The sequence below is a fragment of the Palaemon carinicauda genome, chromosome 39 (assembly GCF_036898095.1).
Source record: "Palaemon carinicauda isolate YSFRI2023 chromosome 39, ASM3689809v2, whole genome shotgun sequence".
Lineage (NCBI taxonomy): Eukaryota > Metazoa > Arthropoda > Malacostraca > Decapoda > Palaemonidae > Palaemon > Palaemon carinicauda.
The window spans coordinates 1,232,528-1,254,355 of NC_090763.1; the positions used below are offsets into that span (position 1 = coordinate 1,232,528).

Below are 21,828 nucleotides of genomic sequence, written 5' to 3' on the forward strand. Positions count from 1 at the left end.
GAGAGAGAGAGAGAGAGAGAGAGAGAGAGAGAGAGAGAGAAGGGGGGCACAGACAAAAAGAGAGAGAGAGAGAGAGAGAGAGAGAGAGAGAGAGAGAGAGAGAGAGAGAGAGAGAGAGAGAGAGAGTACAAAATATATTATGATAAGTCAAGAATGCTTTTCCAAACTGTTTTAACAAACTTTAATTTGTGAATAATAACAATAATAATAATAATAAATTACTAAAAAATTCATCAGGAAAGCTTGAAGCTTGGTCACGTGACTGTCGATTCCCGAGTGAATAAAAATTCCAATAATATTTTGAGATATCTTTGAACATCGAGTCTAGTATTAGCCAATATCAGTAATTACTTGGCATAAATTACTCATTAAAGAAACATTTAGGTTTTATCGTGGATTCTAAGGTTGAATGATTTCGAGGGAAGTAATCTTACACGAAAATAAAACTTGTTACAAATGCGATTACAACACGCTCCATTTCATAAATTCTTTATGCTTGATAGGTTACAATAGGGGCAGCTAGGTAGAGGAACAGTGTGTAAGAAAAATATATATGAAGTTTAAATAAAATCAGACCCTTCGAGCTAAAAATAAACGAATAAAAACCGATATACAAATGAATTAACCAATACGAGAACATTCAAAAATACTATAAGCAAACGATCGCGCTTAAACATACAACAGGTAAATTGTTAAAGTAAAATCTTCAAGATGAAAAGTTCACTCACGTAAAAAATACACTAAAATAAACAAATCTGAGCTTGAGTTTACCTCTTGAAGAGAGAAGTGAGCACTGCGCTGGCCGGAGAGGAACTGCCCGCTAACAGCCACCGGTGGCTCTTAAATGGGCATTTTCATGGCTCCGCCTCCAAGGGGTACGCCTACTAATATGATTTTCTGACCTCATCCGCCATAGACCTAAACCCCGCCTTCGATCTGTAGGTTACTGCTAAGCTAATAACTTCAATGTTTTATAACTTATACAATGGAAACATGGTTTATAAATCTCTCATTCAGAAATATAAAGATCGACTTCTGCTTTCAAAATGTCCACTTTGGCGACTTGAAAGATGCTTTAAAAAGCCAGTTTTTCGTCACTGATGTTCAAAATTTAGGAGACGCATGGAAATAATATGCTTCCCATGACTTAGTGATTTTGGATAATAGCCCCAAGGGGGCTTGGTGTTCATACTAATGAGTTAAAGCTTACTATATTGGAACAGGAATTTGTCATGGGGTGAGAAGCTCTCCTCACCAACCCTCCGCCCCCCCCCCCCCCCAAAAAAAAGAAGGGGGGAAGGGAAAGTAACTAAATAATAATAATAATAATAATAATAATATAAAGATTCTTAGTATTATTATTATCATTATCATCATTATTAGTCTCATTGATCTTAGAAGTAACAATGGTAATAATAGTATTGATAGAATTTAACTTAGAATTTTAATGAATTTCATAAAAAATTAATACTAAACACACACACACATACATATATACTGTATATATATATATATATATATATATATATATATATATATATATGCATATATATATATATATATATATATATATATATATATATATATATATATATATATATATATATATGAATGTCGATATTTATTCTGAAAAGAGAGAGAGAGAGAGAGAGAGAGAGAGAGAGAGAGAGAGAGAGAGAGAGAGAGAGAGAGAGAGAGAGAGAGAGCGAGAGAATAAGTAACTCCAACGAACTACATAAATAATGGAAAATCTGAAGTGTCACGCAGAAAAAAAAAACATTAAAGCACTTTAAATAAGCTCCTATATGAACATCTAACGAAATTGATAAAGCAATTTTCAAAATATGAGATTCAATTGACTTTCTTTCGATCGAAATTTATTGAATATTGTTGCAGCAGTTTTTGCTGAATATACATAGACAAAACTTTAAGTATTCGTGTAATGAGTTGAAGTAACTTCACTAGAATAGCTAAATTTATTGAGTATTCCTAAAATAAGTTGGAGTTACTTCACAATAATAACTAAATTCGATAAGTATTCCTGAAATAAGTTGGAGTTACTTCATTAGAATAACTAAATTCATTGAGTATTTTGGAATGAGTTGAAGTTACTTCACAAGAATAACTAAATTCATTGAGTATCTTGGAATGAGTTGAAGTTACTTCAAAAAAATAACTAAATTCATTGAGTATCTTGGAATGAGTTGGAGTTACTTCACAAGAATAACTAAATTCATCGAGTATTTTGGAATGAGTTGGAGTTACTTCACAAGAATAACTAGATTCATTGAGTATCTTGGAATGAGTTGAAGTTACTTCACAAAAATAACTAAATTCATTGAATATCTTGGAATGAGTTGAAGTTACTTCACAAGAATAACTAAATTCATCGAGTATCTTGGAATGAGTTGGAGTTACTTCACAAGAATAATTAAATTCATCGAGTATCTTGGAATGAGTTGGAGTTAATTCACAAGAATAACTAAATTCATTGATTATTTTGGAATGAGTTGGAGTTACTTCACAAGAATAACTAAATTCATTGATTATTTTGGAATGAGTTGGAGTTACTTCACAAGAATAACTAAATTCATCGTGTATCTTGGAATGAGGAATTACTTCACAAGAATAACTAAATTCATCGAGTATCTTGGAATGAGTTGGAGTTACTTCACAAGACTAACTAAATTCATCAAGTATCTTGGAATGAGTTGGTTACTTCCCAAGAATAACTAAATTCATCGAGTATCTTGGAATGAGTTGGAGTCACTTCACAAGAATAACTAAATTCATCGAGTATCTTGGAATGAGTTGGAGTTACTTCACAAGAATAACTAAATTCATTGAGTATTTTGGAATGAGTTGGAGTTACTTCACAAGAATAACTAAATTCATTAAGTATTCTTGAAATAAGTTGGAGTTACTTCACAAGAATAACTAAATTCATCGAGTATCTTGGAATGAGTTGGTTACTTCCCAAGAATAACTAAATTCATCGAGTATCTTGGAATGAGTTGGAGTCACTTCACAAGAATAACTAAATTCATCGAGTATCTTGGAATGAGTTGGAGTTACTTCACAAGAATAACTAAATTCATTAAGTATTTTGGAATGAGTTGGAGTTACTTCACAAGAATATCTAAATTCATTAAATATTCCTGAAATAAGTTGGAGTTACTTCACAAGAATAACTAAATTCATCAAGTATCTTGGAATGAGTTGGTTACTTCCCAAGAATAACTAAATTCATCGAGTATCTTGGAATGAGTTGGAGTCACTTCACAAGAATAACTAAATTCATCGAGTATCTTGGAATGAGTTGGAGTTACTTCACAAGAATAACTAAATTCATTGAGTATTTTGGAATGAGTTGGAGTTACTTCACAAGAATATCTAAATTCATTAAATATTCTTGAAATAAGTTGGAGTTACTTCACAAGAATAACTAAATACATTGAGTATTCCTGAAATAAGTTGCAGTTACTTCACAAGAATAACTAACTTCATTAAGTATTCTTGAAATAAGTTGGAGTTACTTCACAAGAATAACTAAATTAATTTAGTATTAGTACAACTATTTGAGTTACTTTTCAAGAATAACGACATTTGTTGAGTATTCCTGAAAAAAGTTGGAGTTACTTCACAAGAATAACTAGATTCATTTAGTACTAATACAATAAGTTGGAGTTACTTCACAAGAATAACTAAATTCATTTAGTACTAATACAATAAGTTGGAGTTACTTCACAAGAATAACTGAATTCATTAAGTATTCCTGAAATAAGTTGGAGTTACTTCACAAGAATAACTAGATTCATGGAGTATTCCTGAAATAAGTTGGAGTTACTTCAAAAGAATAACTAAATTCATTTAGTACTAATACAATAAGTTGGAGTTACTTCACAAGAATAACTGAATTCATTAAGTATTCCTGAAATAAGTTGGAGTTACTTCACAAGAATAACTAAATTCATTGAGTATTCCTGAAATAAGTTGGAGTTACTTCACAAGAATAACTAAATACATTAAGTATTCCTGAAATAAGTTGGAGTTACTTCACAAGAATAACTAAATTCATTGAGTATTCGTGGAATGAGTTGGAGTTACTTCACAAGACTAACTAAATTCATTGATTATCTTGGAATGAGTTGGAGTTACTTCACAAGACTAACAAAATTCATCGAGTATCTTGGAATGAGTTGGAGTTACTTCACAAGAATAACTAAATTAGTTGGAGTTACTTCACAAGAATAACTAAATTCATTAAGTACTCTTAAAATAAGTTGGAGTTACTTCACAAGAATAACTAAATACATTGAGTATTCCTGAAATAAGTTGCAGTTACTTCACAAGAATAACTAACTTCATTAAGTATTCTTGAAATAAGTTGGAGTTACTTCACAAGAATAACTAAATTAATTTAGTATTAGTACAACTATTTGAGTTACTTTTCAAGAATAACGACATTTGTTGAGTATTCCTGAAAAAAGTTGGAGTTACTTCACAAGAATAACTAGATTCATTTAGTACTAATACAATAAGTTGGAGTTACTTCACAAGAATAACTAAATTCATTTAGTACTAATACAATAAGTTGGAGTTACTTCACAAGAATAACTGAATTCATTAAGTATTCCTGAAATAAGTTGGAGTTACTTCACAAGAATAACTAGATTCATGGAGTATTCCTGAAATAAGTTGGAGTTACTTCACAAGAATAACTAAATTCATTTAGTACTAATACAATAAGTTGGAGTTACTTCACAAGAATACCTGAATTCATTAAGTATTCCTGAAATAAGTTGGAGTTACTTCACAAGAATAACTAAATTCATTGAGTATTCCTGAAATAAGTTGGAGTTACTTCACAAGAATAACTAAATACATTAAGTATTCCTGAAATAAGTTGGAGTTACTTCACAAGAATAACTAAATTCATTGAGTATTCGTGGAATGAGTTGGAGTTACTTCACAAGACTAACTAAATTCATTGATTATCTTGGAATGAGTTGGAGTTACTTCACAAGACTAACTAAATTCATTGATTATCTTGGAATGAGTTGGAGTTACTTCACAAGACTAACTAAATTCATTGATTATCTTGGAATGAGTTGGAGTTACTTCACAAGACTAACTAAATTCATTGATTATCTTGGAATGAGTTGGAGTTACTTCACAAGACTAACAAAATTCATCGAGTATCTTGGAATGAGTTGGAGTTACTTCACAAGAATAACTAAATTAGTTGGAGTTACTTCACAAGAATAACTAAATTCATTAAGTACTCTTAAAATAAGTTGGAGTTACTTCACAAGAATAACTAAATACATTGAGTATTCCTGAAATAAGTTGCAGTTACTTCACAAGAATAACTAACTTCATTAAGTATTCTTGAAATAAGTTGGAGTTACTTCACAAGAATAACTAAATTAATTTAGTATTAGTACAACTATTTGAGTTACTTTTCAAGAATAACGACATTTGTTGAGTATTCCTGAAATAAGTTGGAGTTACTTCACAAGAATAACTAGATTCATTTAGTACTAATACAATAAGTTGGAGTTACTTCACAAGAATAACTAAATTCATTAAGTATTCCTGAAATAAGTTGGAGTTACTTCACAAGAATAACTAAATTCAGTGAGTATTCCTGAAATAAGTTGAAGTTACTTCACAAGAATAACTAGATTCATTGAGTATTCCTGAAATAAGTTGGAGTTACTTCACAAGAATTACTGAATTCGTTGAGTATTCCTGAAATAAGTTAGAGTTAATTCACAAGAATAACTGAATTCATTGAGTATTCCTGAAATAAGTTGGAGTTACTTCACAAGAATAACTGAATTAATTGAGTATTCTTGAAATAAGTTGGAGTTACTTCACAAGAATAACTAGATTCATTGAATATTCCTGAAATAAGTTGGAGTTACTTCACAAGAATAACTAGATTCATTGAGTATTCCTGAAATAAGTTGGAGTTACTTCACAAGAATAACTGAATTCATTGAGTATTCCTGAAATAAGTTGGAGTTACTTCACAAGAATAACTAGATTCATTGAGTATTCCTGAAATAAGTTGGAGTTACTTCACAAGAATAACTAGATTCATTGAGTATTCCTGAAATAAGTTGGAGTTACTTCACAAGAATAACTAGATTCATTGAGTATTCCTGAAATAAGTTGGAGTTACTTCACAAGAATAACTAGATTCATTGAATATTCCTGAAATAAGTTGGAGTTACTTCACAAGAATAACTAGATTCATTGAGTATTCCTGAAATAAGTTGGAGTTACTTCACAAGAATAACTAGATTCATTGAATATTCCTGAAATAAGTTGGAGTTACTTCACAAGAATAACTAGATTCATTGAGTATTCCTGAAATAAGTTGGAGTTACTTCACAAGAATAACTAGATTCATTGAGTATTCCTGAAATATATTGGAGTTACTTCACAAGAATAACTGAATTCATTGAGTATTCCTGAAATAAGTTGGAGTTACTTCACAAGAATAACTAGATTCATTGAGTATTCCTGAAATAAGTTGGAGTTACTTCACAAGAATTACTAGATTCATTGAGTATTCCTGAAATATATTGGACTTACTTCACAAGAATAACTAAATTCATTTACATAATTCTCGCTGATAGGGAATGAAATAGAAGTTCAGTTAAATTGTGGTTTCCATTCATGGCTGGACCTGGAAACATTTTACATATGAATTCCTAGGAATATTTGCTAAGTATTTCTGTAATCATTTTTTCAAGTATTGTTCCAAAGTATTCTGGAATTCAATTCCATAGTAGAGTTCAAGTGTCCCTGGTGTTACTGCTGAGTACAGCTTCTAAATAAAGTTCTAACAAGAGATTAAAAATTATATTACATAAGAGTTCTGGAATTGATTTTTTACCACACCTACCAAATGCTCTGGAATTTGATTCCGGAGTATATTTCAAACATTCTATCTTATAAATTTCCTGAAGGAAACTCTTCATTACTCTGGAATCAATTCCATTTACAATTCCTGATTACTCCACCATATCGAATTCGTTTACCCATCTGCTAATAAAATCTTTACAATCATATTAACACAATTCTACTCTTCATGTAATGAGTAGCTACATACTGTACAGCATAACTTCAACAGAAGTTTCTTCCAATTAACATAAATTTGTTGGTAAGATTACATACAAGCTTTAAAATATAGAAAATCGAAACATTCATATAATACAATCAACGTTACAATCAAATTTCTGAGAACATTCAAGAAATATGATTAGTTTTGATATGAAAATGTTGTTTTGAGAATTTAGGAAAAATAAAATTCTCTGAGAAAACTCATTTCTTTATTCAAGTTTCTTTACTCGAGGAGATATCATGGATTAACATTTATTTCTTATTCAGAGAAACAGAGAAAGAGAGACAGAGACAGAGACAGAGACAGAGACAGGCAAAGACAGAGGCAGGCAGAGACAGAGACAGATATTCACATCCACCTTGAAGAACTTGTCCTCAAGACGTCCCTTCCCCCATCAGATATAACTTGGTAGGCCAGAAAAATCAGATTACAATGGAGAGAGAGAGAGAGAGAGAGAGAGAGAGAGAGAGAGAGAGAGAGAGAGAGAGAGAGAGAGAGAGAGAGAGAGAGAGATACACCTCCACCTTGAGGAGCTTGTCTGAAAGACATCCCTTCCCCCATCAGATATAACGTGGGGAGGTCAGAAAATGGTTCTAAGAAAAATTATATTCCAGGACTTCGACAGGACCTCCGGCTGCTTATCTTTAGAAACAGGACAGAGAGAAATGTAGTGAAAGCCTAACATTAATGAGGCTCAAGCAATTAGTATGTGTGACGTTAAGAGTAAAATATATTTCTTTTTAATAAAAGTTAAGTATATCATGGGTGATTAATTTACTAGTAATACATTTGATTAATTTTTCCTCCATCTTTATAATGGAATTGACCAAGATGATATTCCTTCTAACTGGCAAAATAGGACAAGCTAATATATATATATATATATATATATATATATATATATATATATATATATATATATATATATATATATATATATACATATATATATATATATATATATATATATATATATATATATATATATATATATATATATATATATATATAAAACGTCATAGTAGTTAATAGGTAATAGAGTTACCAAAGTTACTTTTCTACTTACTTAAAGATTAGAACTATTCAGGTCAAGAGATGAAGAAAATTAAATCTTTAAAGGTGATGGGACTTATACAGAAGATCTCGTGGCTACCCACTAAGTACCAACAAGATACTTTTAAACAACAAGAATAATCCTGATGATGATGAAAATAGTTCAAGTAACCTTAACAGTTGTCATCTAAAGGTCTTAGGTAATAAAATCATATCCTTTACATTAAAACAGCTCCTTGGTCTATCTATCAGCAAACTGTGTGACAGCATTTCTACGAGTCATTTTGAAGGGAAACAAATATTCAACAATGCTTGCTTTCCTTTCCAGTTCTTGAATTACCTGTAAATAAAAAAAAAGACATTAATAAAGATGTTTAATAACCAATATTTTTCGTGCTTACATATTACAAAAATTAGATTTATATATCCACATCCATATAAAGGCATTTGGGTACATTATTGTGTAAGGAAATGGCTGAAAAGATAAATAAAAATATTTATTGATTGAAAAAAAAAAATAAAAATAGTTTATGACCTTAGTGTTCTTTTTAAAAGATCTATTGAGATCAAAGCTCTTAAAATCAATTAGCAAATTAATGGCTATAATATATAAAGCCAAAGGATTAATGCTGGAAATGCTATGATCATTATTACCTTGATATTATTATTATGTTAAGTAGGTTTATAGTAAACAAATAGTCAAATGACAAATGTAAACAATTTACATAGGTTTGAAAGCCTAGAGTTATTTATAGTCGGAGCTAAAACCCCAAAATCCCTAATCACACAATGTTATCTAACCATTACTTAGGTGTCTGTGCAATACCCTTTTGACCCTTGCACTCATATTATAGCCTTCTCATTCACATTGCTCTTAGTGCTTCCACATTTTTAAGTGAAAGATCAACCATACATAAAGCTCACTAAAACTTTCTCCAAGACCTTTCTTTTAGTACTTCTGGTAAGTAGAAGACAAAATCATTACCACATCCAGATTAAACCTCTAGTACATTTTCCTAAACCTCTCTCTCAGTGCTTCCAGCATGTAGAGAAGAACATAAATCCCACATCCAGCTTTGACATCAAACACTTTCTCCTAGGCCTTGTTCATAGTGTTCCCAGCATGCAGAGGAAAGCGTCACTCTTGCATTAGCTTTGACATTATCACTTTTTCCAAGGCTTTTTTCAAAGTGTTCCCAGCATACAAGGAGAGTTCAGTATCAATCTTATGCCCAACTTTAATATTGCTCCTTATTTAAAAGAGGCTTCATCTTAGTATGTAGATGAAAACTTCAACTTTACATCCAGCTTTGACATTTCTCACTTTCTTCAAGGCCTCAATCCTAGTGTTTCCAGCATATAGAAGAAAACATCAATCCAACAGTAAGCTTTGATATCTATCACATTCTACTAGCCTAAGTGTTTCCATCATGTAGAGGAATGCATCACTTTATTCAAGGCCTTGTTCTTAGTGCTTCCACCACTTAAAGGGAAACATCAATTCAACATCCTGCTTTGACATCTATCACTTTCTACATCACCTTATTTCAAGTCTTCCCAGTATGTATACTACAGGAAAACATCAACCCTATATACAGGGTGGAAATCTATCCATTTCTCCTGTAACTTATTCTTAGTATTTCCAGCATCTAGAGGAAAGCTTAAATCGATCCTACATCTAGTTTTGACATCTATTACTTTCTACAAGGCCTTGTTCTAGTGCTTCCAGCATGTAGAGGAAAAAAAATCATTCCTACATTAAGCTCTAACATCTATCACTTTCTACAAGGCTTAGCATTTCTACCATGTAGAGGAAAGGATCAATCCTGAATACTGCATTGACATCTACAAAAATACTTTCTCCAAGCCCTTATTCATAGCGATTCCAGTATAAAAATAAACACATCAATTCCACATCTAGTATAGACATCTAAGACTTTATAAAAAGCCGCCTTCTTAGTGCTTCTAGCATGTCGAGGATATCATCACTCCTACAAACTACTTTGATATGAGTTACTATCTACAAGGCCTTATTCTTAGTGCTTCCACATCAATTCTATTATATCCATTGTTGACATCTAACCTATTACTTTCTAAAAAGCCTTGTTCATGGTGTTATAAATATATAGGAGAAAACATCAATCATACATCCAGCTTTAACATCCATTACTTTTTATAAGGCCTTCTACTAAGTGCCTCCAGCCTATAGAAGGAAACACCAATCCCAGAGCCAGCTTTGCCATGTGACTTTCTACAAGGCTGTGGCGATTCATCCTTCCAGTTCTATCTTTATCTTTTCTATCCTTATTTATCCATTCCATGATTTAATTTAGCTACCCCCGCCTTCCATTTCCTAATTAACCCTTTAATGCTCGTGACATAACACAGGTGGATTTCCATAGAACTGGTTTTGATGCCTGTATGAAATGTTTAGTGGATCCTGATTCCTTAAGCATCATATTTCACAACGAATTATTCAGTAATCTTGAATATTAATTTTACATTAGACTTGAAATTAAGTAGAGAGATGTAAATATCTCAGCTTAATTCCAAGTCAGGTGTCGTTTAGGAATTTTAAGGTTTTCTATGCACAGCTTCTGCCAATTTTCATTTTCATACAATTATTACTTATCCCAGATAGTTAGGTTTTATTTGCAGACATATTTCGTGAGAACCACAAGACTACACCTTGTATTCTTTATAGATACTCTTCAAAACCATTGCTTCTACAGAGGGATTAATCCCAATTTCCAGATCCAGCATGGCACCTCAAGTTTGTGTAGGCCTAGATGTCTGATGCATCTCTGCCTTCACCTATATGAATCCTTGTCAGGTAAACATGAGGCTCATTTGAAACTAGCCATTCAATCTTCAGCCATGTTCAAGAGACGAGTGGAGTTGCCCCCTATTATTCTATTACTTTAATAATTCCTCAGACAGAGTAAAGATTACAGAGATGATAAGAGTGTCATGATTAAGATGGTTTGGGCACGTGTTAAAGATGGATTGTGCGGAGGGAATGAGGAGGGCTAGGGAGGAACCTGTTAGGGGGAGAAGACCAAGAGGGAGGCAGATAATTAAATGGCGTGAAAGGTGAAGGATGATATGGAGAGAGGAGGTTTGGTGTAAGAGGATGCCTTTGATAGCTGGCATTAGCGACAGCTCATCAGGCAACTGACCCCTTAATGTAGGGATAACAGTGGGAAAGAAGAAGACTTTGATAATGCCTCAGTGTCATGAGGCAGTTCCAGGGTCATTACCCCATATGCCCTGTCCTAGGTAACCACCAGTGATATTCTTGTGTATCGTTTGGGCTGAAGAACCCCCTTAAACCAATGGAATAGTAGTAGTGGGGTTCCCTATTTGACGTCCTTACCGAGAAACAAGATCTAGTCACTAGGACAGAGGCATGACAACAACTTGAACAATAAGAAGCTTTGCGCACCAAAACTTTGAAGAACTTAACATCATCCGGACCGTAGGACATCCCTGAACACTGGAGTCAGTATAGGTGTCTATGTGGCCCTTCTAAATTAATGCCTAGGTGATTTTTATTTTGATGTTACTGGTTTTTATCTGGCTATGAACATTCAGGTGTGTGTGCGGAAACTATTCTGTAACCTTATTGGCTAATTGGGTTATGTTTCAATTTCCAGCAATCTTAAAGGTCATCTGTTATTATAAGGTCATCTGTGCTATATCAAATTTTTACAATAATCTTGATAATCATTTGTTGTCAAAGGTTGTTCGTGTTATATTTTTTCTGTAACCTTAATGGTCATTTGGTGCCAAAAGGCTAATTTTGGTATAGTTCATGTACTGGTATGACTAACCTTTTGTTTATGAAATAACTCCATGCTTCATTCGCCTTGCTTAAATTATTGTTCAGCACTTTCAGTTATGGTGCACTACCCCATGCTTTGTGTAGGTGGAGTTGTTGGTAATGACAAAGTCAATGTAGAACAATCTCCTGTAATGTTTGACAGATTACATACCGTATCACTACAGTTAAAATTTTGACATCTGTTACATGGAGGTCTTCCCAGAATTATTTCCATAATTAAAGTTAATTTTCCATCGAGGCATTGTTCTTAAGGATTTGAGTGTGTAAAAGAACGCATTATTCATACACCCAGCTTTGACATCCCTCACTTTTAATTAAGAAGACCCTATACTTAGCATTTACAGCATAGGAAAGAAAACATCGACCGTGGAGCCAGCTTAGACGACGACTCACCTTTCATAAGGTTTATTGCTTCCAGCAAGTATCATCCTAACTTGGACAACTATCACTTTTTCCAAAGTCTTATCTCAGTGCTTTTAACATGTATAGACAAATGTCAATTCTACATCAACCTAAGACACTTTCTTCAAGGTCTTGTTCTTAGTAGTTTTAACAGGTAGAGGAGAGTATCAATCTTTCATACTGCTTTAACATCAATCAATCCAAGGCCTTATTTTTAGTGTTCATAGTATAAAGAGGATAATATCAATTCCATATACAGTGTAGACATGTAACAGTTCCTCCAAAGTTTTGCTCTTTTCTAGCACATAAAAAATACCAATTTCTATAGGACCTCACTCTGTCTGGTTTCATTATGTAGAGAGAAACATCAAATCTATATCAAGTGAAGAAATCTATCACTGTATTCACCACCTTTCATCTTCATTCATACAGCTTGACATCAAAACTCTCAAATTCCTCAAATTCCAGAATACAGAGGAAAATATTAATCTTATATCCATCATAGATTTTAACACCTTTAAGGCCTTGCTCTTAATGCTTGCTGTATGAGGAGAATTTTTTTCCCAGTTTAGACTTATAGCCTCCTCCTATGAGTTGCTCTTGTTTTTTTTCCAAGATGTAGCTTGATAGATAGATTTTAAGTTTTCTGGCATAATGACATCAAAGGCAAACATGTAGAGAACAACATCAATCCTATGTTATAGTGAAGATGTTAACACTTTCTCCTAGGCCTTGCTCTTAGTGCTTCCAGCATGTAGAGAAAGATATCAATCCTGCATCCATATAAGACATATGAAAACATTTTTGAAAGCTTTGCTGCTTACAGTTTAGATACCTAAAACTTTCTCCAAGGCCCTGTTATGAGTGTAGAGAAGCAAATTAATTGCACATGTTACATATATATCTAACACTTTCTCCAAGGCCTTGCTCCAAGCAATGCTTGCATGCAGAGAAAAATATCACTCATGCATACTGACATTACTCCTAGTACTTCTAGCATGAAGAAGAAAGAATAAATCTTGAATCCAGCTTAAAGCATTAATACTTTCTCCAATCCCTTGTTCTATGTGCTTCCAATATGCAGAGGAACACAGAAATCTTACAATCTTTGATGTATAACACTTTTCCAAGACCAGGAACTTCCAACTTGTAGCGAAAACATCAATCATTTGTCAAGCCTTGCTATCTAAGTCTCTTCAAAAACCTTGCTCTTAGTGCTTCTACTGTGTATAGAAAAGAAGTAAGTGAATCTAAATAATATCTCACCACTTGAAATGGTAATGAATCCTCCTGATATGTTGCATTTCCGTCCTTGCATGACCCCAAAATAATATGCAAATACATTTCTTATTGGTACATCCCACAAAAGGCAAAATTTTACCGTTTCATTCATTTTTAATAAGACATCAAGTAGGATTTCCCAAGTTGTTGGTATCTAGCTGAGAATTTTACCTTTATAGGTTTTGTTCTTTGCTTCTTCTCTATATATTTTCATCATTCTCCATTATAGTTGTAGAAATTATAATTCAAGAAAAAATATCTTTGCAGTGTCAAAATCTTCTCATTACTTTATTTAAATGTTCCCCCAAGTCAAAATACATCTCTGTATTTCCTTTAATTCTAAAAATATTCTCCTATTTGGCTCTTTATTATTTTTTTCAGTTACTTGACTTCCATTCTTAGGAGGCCCTACTTACTTTCATAAACCAAATTCTAATTATCATAATCTTCCTCTCCCTTACATAATTCTTGAATAAGTTTTCCTTCTTTTCTTGGATTTATCATGGGCATTTAGCTTTGATTTGCCAGGTAATTACTTTTAAATTCACAGTCTAAGATCATATCTCTGTCTAACTGATATCTCTTATCTAACACAAGTCTCAATTATGTACTTGCCTATCATTCTATTATCAGAAGATTTTGAGAGCAATTCTCTCATGGCTGTCATTGTTTATTTTTTTATTTTTTTTTTTGTCCTTAAGGGCATGGAAAATATAGTACAAAATTAAATAATAAAGAAAATACTCTTTTCATATATATTTCAGCTTAACAGACTCCACCTCTCCTCGCCAAGATTTAAATACTATTGCCTCCAAAATCTCAAGAGCTGTAATAATGGATACAGGGAAAGTTATTCCTCCAAGAAGGTACTCCCATTATTCATTCCTATCACTTCAATCATGAGTAGTCCCCACTCGTAAAACAATAAACTCTTGAATAAGTAGGCTGAGATTGTGGTGGCCTATTCGCCTATTTCCTTTTGAGCTACAGATGGGGATTTGGGGGCACTTTAAGGTCTACCTGCTGATTCATGAGAAGCCATTACTTGGTCCTCCCTGGTCCTAGCTTGGGTGGAGAGGGGCTTGGATGCTTTATGTATATATATGGTTAGTCTGTAAGGTATTGTCCTGCTACCTAGGTCATTGCAACAGTCCTTTGCCTCTGCCTTTAAACCTTTATAGCCTTCTGAATATATTTCCCCCTCACAACACAAAATGAGATCAATGGTAACATCATACCCTGTGGGAAACAACACAACAATTTCTGTATACACAAAGAATCATGGGTAAGCTTGTTCCATCATATTGTCATCGGAACACCTTAGGTAGCAACAACCTTTCCTTGTTTTGCTAAGATCTTCAGGTTGTCCACATTTAGAAAGGCTCCACTCTCGTTTCATCTAGCTCTGTGCCAATCAAGCAGAAGCTTTAAAACCTTTTCCCTCCTTTCTCAAATTGAGAAGTTAAGAAGGTGAGTTTTTGTATATTTTGGGGCATCTTGTATGGCTGCATTTTTTCGTGGCTTATAATTCTGATGTACAAAGATAGGCAAAGGCTAGGAGAAGGAAAACTCCAAAATCAAACTAAACAAGACCCCAACGGCGGAGCTTTCCAGCGCCGGCGGAAGAGGGCAATGCCTGTCGGGCAGGCAACAAGGCGGGACTTGACATAACAAGAACCCGGCAGCCCGATGCAACCAACATCGGAGAAGCCGCCTGTCTCATATGTCTTGAGCCACGGTGAAAACGATGTGGGCCAAGTGTGTGTGCATGGCCGTTGCAAAGCCACGACCACCCAAAACTATATACCGAGCTACTGGCATTCTGTCGTTTCCTCCACCCTTCTTCATCTCTTTCTCACCATCATCATCACCACCAGCAAGTCCTGAGGCGACAGCACCGTGGGTGAAGGGGGCAGGCCTGGATAGCTGGAAGCCCTTAGCCCACGACTGCACTCAGGCGGCGAGTCCAAGATTCAGTCGCTCTCTGGTGACGGTGCCGTGACACCAGAGTTCGGCAGCTGGACCCGTGACTGGGCTGGCCTATTGAGGACACCGCAGCCCACCCCATATGGGGAGGCCCCTAGAAAAGGTGGGGTAAACATCGGACACGGCAAACCCGTCTGGTCAGCTCACTGCGGCTGGCGGACATCCCACTAATGCGGTCGAAACAACAAGAAAAAAATATTAACCTTAGGTGCATGGAACATCCGCACCCTCCAAGACGTGACGAACACCAACCGCCCGGAACGACGTACAGCCCTCGTCTGCAAGGAGTTAGCCCGCTTCACTGTTGATGTGGCGGCTCTTAGCGAGACCAGACTACCTGAAGAGGGCAACATCAGGGAAGCTGGAACAGGCTACACCATCTTCTGGAAAGGCTAGGCCCAAGAGGAGCCTCGCATCCACGGTGTCGGCTTCGCCATCCGTTCCCAGCTAGTGCAGCAGCACAACCTCGCTCCCAAGACCATCAGTGAGCGCCTGATGACTGTCCGCATCCCCATCACGCGGGACAGACACCTCACCCTGATCTCTGTCTACGCCCCGACTATGACCTCAACCGATGATAACAAAGCTGCCTTCTACACCCAGCTCAACCGCACCATCCAGGCAGTGCCCGCCAATGACAAGCTCGTTGTGCTTGGCGACTTTAATGCCCGAGTAGGCAAAGACCATCGCCTGTGGGAGGGAATCATCGGCCGCCATGGCATTGGAAATTGCAACGCCAATGGCCAACTCCTACTGGGTCTGTGTGCAGAACACCAACTTCTGGTAACCAACACCATCTTCCAGTTACCAAAGCGACAAAAGACCACATGGAGACACCCACGGTCTAAACACTGGCACACCCTGGACTACGTCCTGACCAGAGCCAGAGACCGAGGAGACGTCCGCATCACCCGATCCATGCCCGGAGCGGACGACTGCTGGACGGACCACAGACTCCTCATCTCCCGACTCTCCGTGACGACCCTACGACCACCCAGAAGGGCACCTGACAGCGTACCACACCAACGCTTTGATTGTAGTAAGCTCCGCAACCCACAGGTGGCACAGAACTACAAGGAGGCCTGCGAACAATAGCTCGCAGACCCCGTGGGTCAGGCCACTGTTGAGCACCACTGGACCACCCTCAGAAACGCCATGGCCCGTGCCGCGTAGGAAACACTAGGCTACACCACCAAGAAACGGCAGGATTGGTTTGATGAGAATGATGCTACCATCTCTCTTCTCATTGAAACCAAACGACAAGCACGCCTGACTTTGGAAAACCAACCAACAGCAGCTAACAAATGTGCTCACAAGGTGGCTGAAGCTGGTTGCCAAAGAGGGATCCGTGAAGCCCAGAACACCTGGTGGCAAAGAAAAGCTGCAGAAATACAGAGTTTCGCTGACCAACGTGACCTGCGCAGCTTCTATGCAGCAACAAATGAAATATTCGGTCCCACACGGCCATCAGTGGGCAGCCTGAAGGACGCGGATGGGGCCACGACCATCACCAACAGCGAGGGCATCCTGGCCAGGTGGAGGTCTCACTTTGAGAACCTCCTCAATGACCAAGCAGACACCCCAGACGATCTCCTGCGAATGACCCCGCAGCATCCCGTCCGTCACTGGATAGCACTACCACCCTCCATCCATGACTTCAACAAGGCCCTGCAGCGCATGAAGCCCGGCAAAGCCCCAGGGCCAGACAACATCCTGTTGGAGCTCCTCACTCACGGTGGCCCCGGCTTTAGGAACCGTTTGATGCTCCTTATACTGAAAATATGGGAGACCAAGACCCCCCCCCCCCAGTGACTTCCGCGATGCAAACATCATTACCATCTTCAAGAAGGGAGACAGGGAGAACTGTAACAACTACCGGGGAATATCACTACTAAGCATCGCGAGTAAGATTTTCGCTCGGATTCTCCTTGACCGCCTCCTTATTCTCGCATAAGACGTCCTGCCAGAGTCCCAGTGCGGCTTTCGACCTTCCCGCAGGACCATAGACATGATCTTCTGTGCGCGACAACTACAAGAGAAGAGCCTCGAACAACAACAGCCTATAATGTTCATCTTCTGGGATTTAAAAAAGGCCTTCGACAAAGTACCTCGACCTGCCATGTGGGCTGTCCTCAAAAGATATGGCTGCCCACCCATTTTTGTCAAGCTGGTGCGTGCCCTCCATGACGGAATGGTTGGGAGAGTCTGCCACCAGAACTCTCTTTCAGACTCATTCCACATCAACGGCGGCCTGAAGCAGGGCTGTGTTCTGGCCCCAACGTGTTTCTCGCTATACACCGCAGCAATGCTCAACGAGATTCCCCCAGACACACCCTCAGTCGACCTACGTTTCCGCATGGATGGAGGCGCTTTCAACCTCGCCAGAACCAAGACCACCTTGTGTGCAGTGCGAGAACTGCAGTATGCTGACGACAATGCCACCCCAGGTCAGACGGCAGAGGACCTGCAGTCATTAGCTGATGCATACAACTCTGCCTACGAACGTTTTGGGATGCAAGTCAACACAGACAAAACCAAGACCCTCGTCCAACATCCACCAGGACTGATGCTCCCCAACTTCAATACCACAGTGAATGACCAACCGTTAGAACAGGTGGACCAGTTCTCCTACCTAGGGAGCATCCTAACATCAGCTCCCACAAGCAAAAAGGACGTGGAGAACAGGATCAGGGCAGCCCACTCCGCCTTTGGCCGACTCAACTGCCGCGTATTTAACAACCACGCACTGACAATGACCACCAAAATAATGGTGTTCAAGGCAGTAGTCCTCTGCACGCTCCTGTATGCATGTGAAACATGGACGCTATATAAAAACGATCTTAAAAACCTAGAACGCTTCCAGCAAATGAAACTGAGGCAGATCTTGAAAATCCCCTGGGAGAGCCACACCACCAACATTGAAGTCTTAGAACGTGCCTCGCTGACCAGCATGGAGGCCACCATCATCCACCACCGCCTCCGCTGGATAGGACATGTGCATAGGATGGATCCATCTAGGCTCCCAAAGAAAATATTCTACGGAGAACTGACCCAGGGCACCAGACCACGAGGAGCCCCGAAAATGCGCTATAAAGATCAACTAAAGCGCACCCTGGCTCTAACTGACATCGATCTTTCCTCATGGGAAGAAACAGCCAGGGACAGGAAAACCTGGAGGAGTACAGTACACCATGGCACCGTGGACTTCGAGGAGAGGAGGAGACAGAATGAGGAGGCTAGGAGGAGAAGAAGGAGAGAGCGATTAGAACAGCCCCGCCCACCACCTACCCTCCCTTGTGAACACTGTCCGCGACTCTTCCACCACAGACTAGGACTTAACAGCCACATCAGACATAAGCACCCACCCCACAGATAGGAGGCTGATGGCTAACGACAGAACCCAATACTCGGACACGAGTGGGCGCCGACGACAACAATAATTCTGATATCTGTGTTTGGATATGGCAATGGTAATCATATGTTTAAGAGTTTATGCATATCTCTCTTCTCTTGTCAGATATTTCCATAGAACATTTGCCCTTGCCTACTGTCCTTTATCTCATAATATCAAATTATTCCATCAATATAGAGACACACTTCATCTTTATTCATAGATTCACACAATTAGTTTCCACTAATAAATCTTCTGCCCAGACTATTACACATCACTCAACTAAAAAAAAAGCCAATCTTATAGCTATCATTAGATATAAGACTGTCCCTTCAACAAAAAGGTTCTCTCTCCGAGAATCAAGTCTCCACTCTGCTTTTATAGATTCACAATTCTTCCCAATAACCTTTAAGAAGCATTCTGCGCAAGGTTTAACGGTTAAAATATTCCCTTTTAGCCTTTGGTGCCACCAATTTGTATCAGCAAACTGATCAAGTTAAGCACAACTCACACACACATGAATCTTGAGTCAGTGTTTGGTGCCAGTCAGTTGTAGCTGATATAGTAGAACTGACATACATGAAATATTCCTGCACCATTCCCTAGCCCTTTACCTGTATTTTTCCTCAGTTTATTACCTTTTCAATGTCTTGCCACCATTTCTCCATAAGAAGTTATAGCTCTTTGGCTCAAATAAACCCTAAAAGGACAAATTCCCCTTACCATGGTAAAAACTTTGCTCATCCTACTGAGAATGGAAGATTTGACCCGGTTCTTAACCATTGCCCTATCTTAACTCGAAGGGCAGCAAAACCTATTTTAAATCTACATGGTAAAGCACCAGCTTTTGGGTCAGACCTACCAAGCAAAAGTAACTAAGAATCCTCGAATAGGATGACTACTTTAGCTGATGACACCAATCAAATAGGATAGCAGTTTCCAGCTTCAGTTGCCATCCCTTCCAAGCAAATAATGTGAAGAAAAGTAATGGTGCGTCAATTATATGAACACAATTACAGTATTTTTTTTACTACAAGTTTCTCTTTGTGAATATACAAACCGTTGTTAAACCTAGGTTACAGCTCCTTCCACTCCAAGTTAGAAAAAATGCATCAATTTTAAAGCAAAGGTACAAGGAGTTGGAGGTATGTTAGATTTTAGGTCAGTTAACAAATTTCTTGACTTCTGTGATAGAAAGATCTTCACAGTACAAAGTCCCAGCTTAAAAACAAAGGTTTTATCCGAGTAGAACTGGTTTGCATGTGTGAAAAAAAGAGCATGTCTTAAAATAAAAGTGACCAGTGTTTCATAACAAAGTAATAAAATCCTAATATTACGTGTCTAAAGTTAAATCAAAAGAAAAGATGTACATAAAATGTTACACTTACTTGCCACATTTTTCCTATTAAAGATAGCATAACTTTTCCTTTAGTCCACGGTAATTGTTGATACCCAAAGAGATTGCAGTTAATTAACAGTACCAAGTAATTTTCCCTTCCTTGAACATCCCTGAAAAAAATAGTATGCATGTAATTCAAATATCTAAACTTTATGCTTATCAGATTGCCTTATATCAAGAAATATCATAGCGGCTGCCTTTAATAAGAGATGCGAATTAAATTTTATATGTTAATCACATCTATAACCATAAGCCTAGAATTTAGTTATGAAAATTAGTATTCAGAGCCTTCTAAATGCTGAAGTTCTTACTTTAAGATTGTGAAAAAAAAATCCTCTGTCTATTATACAGGTACTCTATATGTTATAGATATAACAGGCAAGTACAAACAAGAAAGCAAATACTGCAAGACTGACAGTTACATAGTTCTTATGATCTATAATGGTAAGACAATACTAATACAGGAAGATAGTAAGCTAATTATTTCATGCAAATATATAATAAATACTCTGTAACCACATTAAGTGTAAAAATGCATAACATTTTCCGCTTGAAAAAAAAAATAGTATGTGAAAAACTATTTTGGGGGTTTAGAGAAAACACATATTCTTCACAAATATTGACTCTCTGTAAAACGTTAAATATGATATTTTTTAAGGATAGCTAGGCTAAGTATGCATATATATTAAAAATGAAATGTAAATTATTTGTGTCTAATTTTATGCCCACTCAAGGATCTCCTTTTGAACTGATTTTAACCAATTTCCATAGCGAATGTGATGGTATCATCTTAGGAAATGGATTAAACATTTCATTTTCCAAAAACTATGTTCAATAATAAGCTTACACTGAAGAACGGAGGATTTAAGAAAAAAAAAAACATACCTTCTGTGTCTGCCATTCACTAGTTGTAGTCCTGTAAATCCTCTTGTATGAATGCAAAAGATTGCATAAAAAACCCATCCTATTTTATGTAGCAGCAATTCAGTAGGAATAAGTACTAAACATTGTTACTGAAGCAAAGTAGGGTCTAGAGCAGCCTTGATCAATCTTGTGCAAGTTTTTTTTACAATCAAGGGCTTTCTACAAATTATCAGTAACAACCTTCCCAAAACCAACCTGCAAAATTGATAATATATAAGTATTCTTCTTATATCAGATAGTGTGCTAGTGAAGTTTGAATGAGTAAAATGTTTACAGGATAGGCCTCATTGACAGCACTTACACAGTTTGGAAATCACTTATGATCACTAGGCTATTTGAATATTACGAAAATAAAAATAAAAATAATCATAGGAAATAGTTTCAACTTCAAAGGATTGAAGGCTTTCAAT

General features: G+C 36.7%; 1 protein-coding gene and 1 long non-coding RNA gene across 2 annotated transcripts in view; one reads left to right on the forward strand and one right to left on the reverse strand.

Annotated features, from left to right (window-relative positions):
* LOC137630912 (CD109 antigen-like) overlaps window positions 1–7,550 on the forward strand; it is a 141,377-nt gene extending 133,827 nt beyond the window's left edge. Inside the window, 1 exon segment of the mRNA XM_068362446.1 lies at window positions 7,356–7,550. Within this exon segment, the coding sequence (XP_068218547.1) occupies window positions 7,356–7,550 (195 nt within the window).
* A 622-nt stretch (window positions 7,551–8,172) lies between these two features.
* LOC137631489 (uncharacterized) lies at window positions 8,173–21,599 on the reverse strand. Its single transcript, XR_011041893.1, has 3 exons — window positions 21,380–21,599; window positions 20,484–20,604; window positions 8,173–8,531 (listed from the first exon to the last, which is right to left on the reverse strand). It is a non-coding gene; the product is annotated as an uncharacterized lncRNA (long non-coding RNA).
* Between the last annotated feature and the right edge of the window lie 229 nt (window positions 21,600–21,828).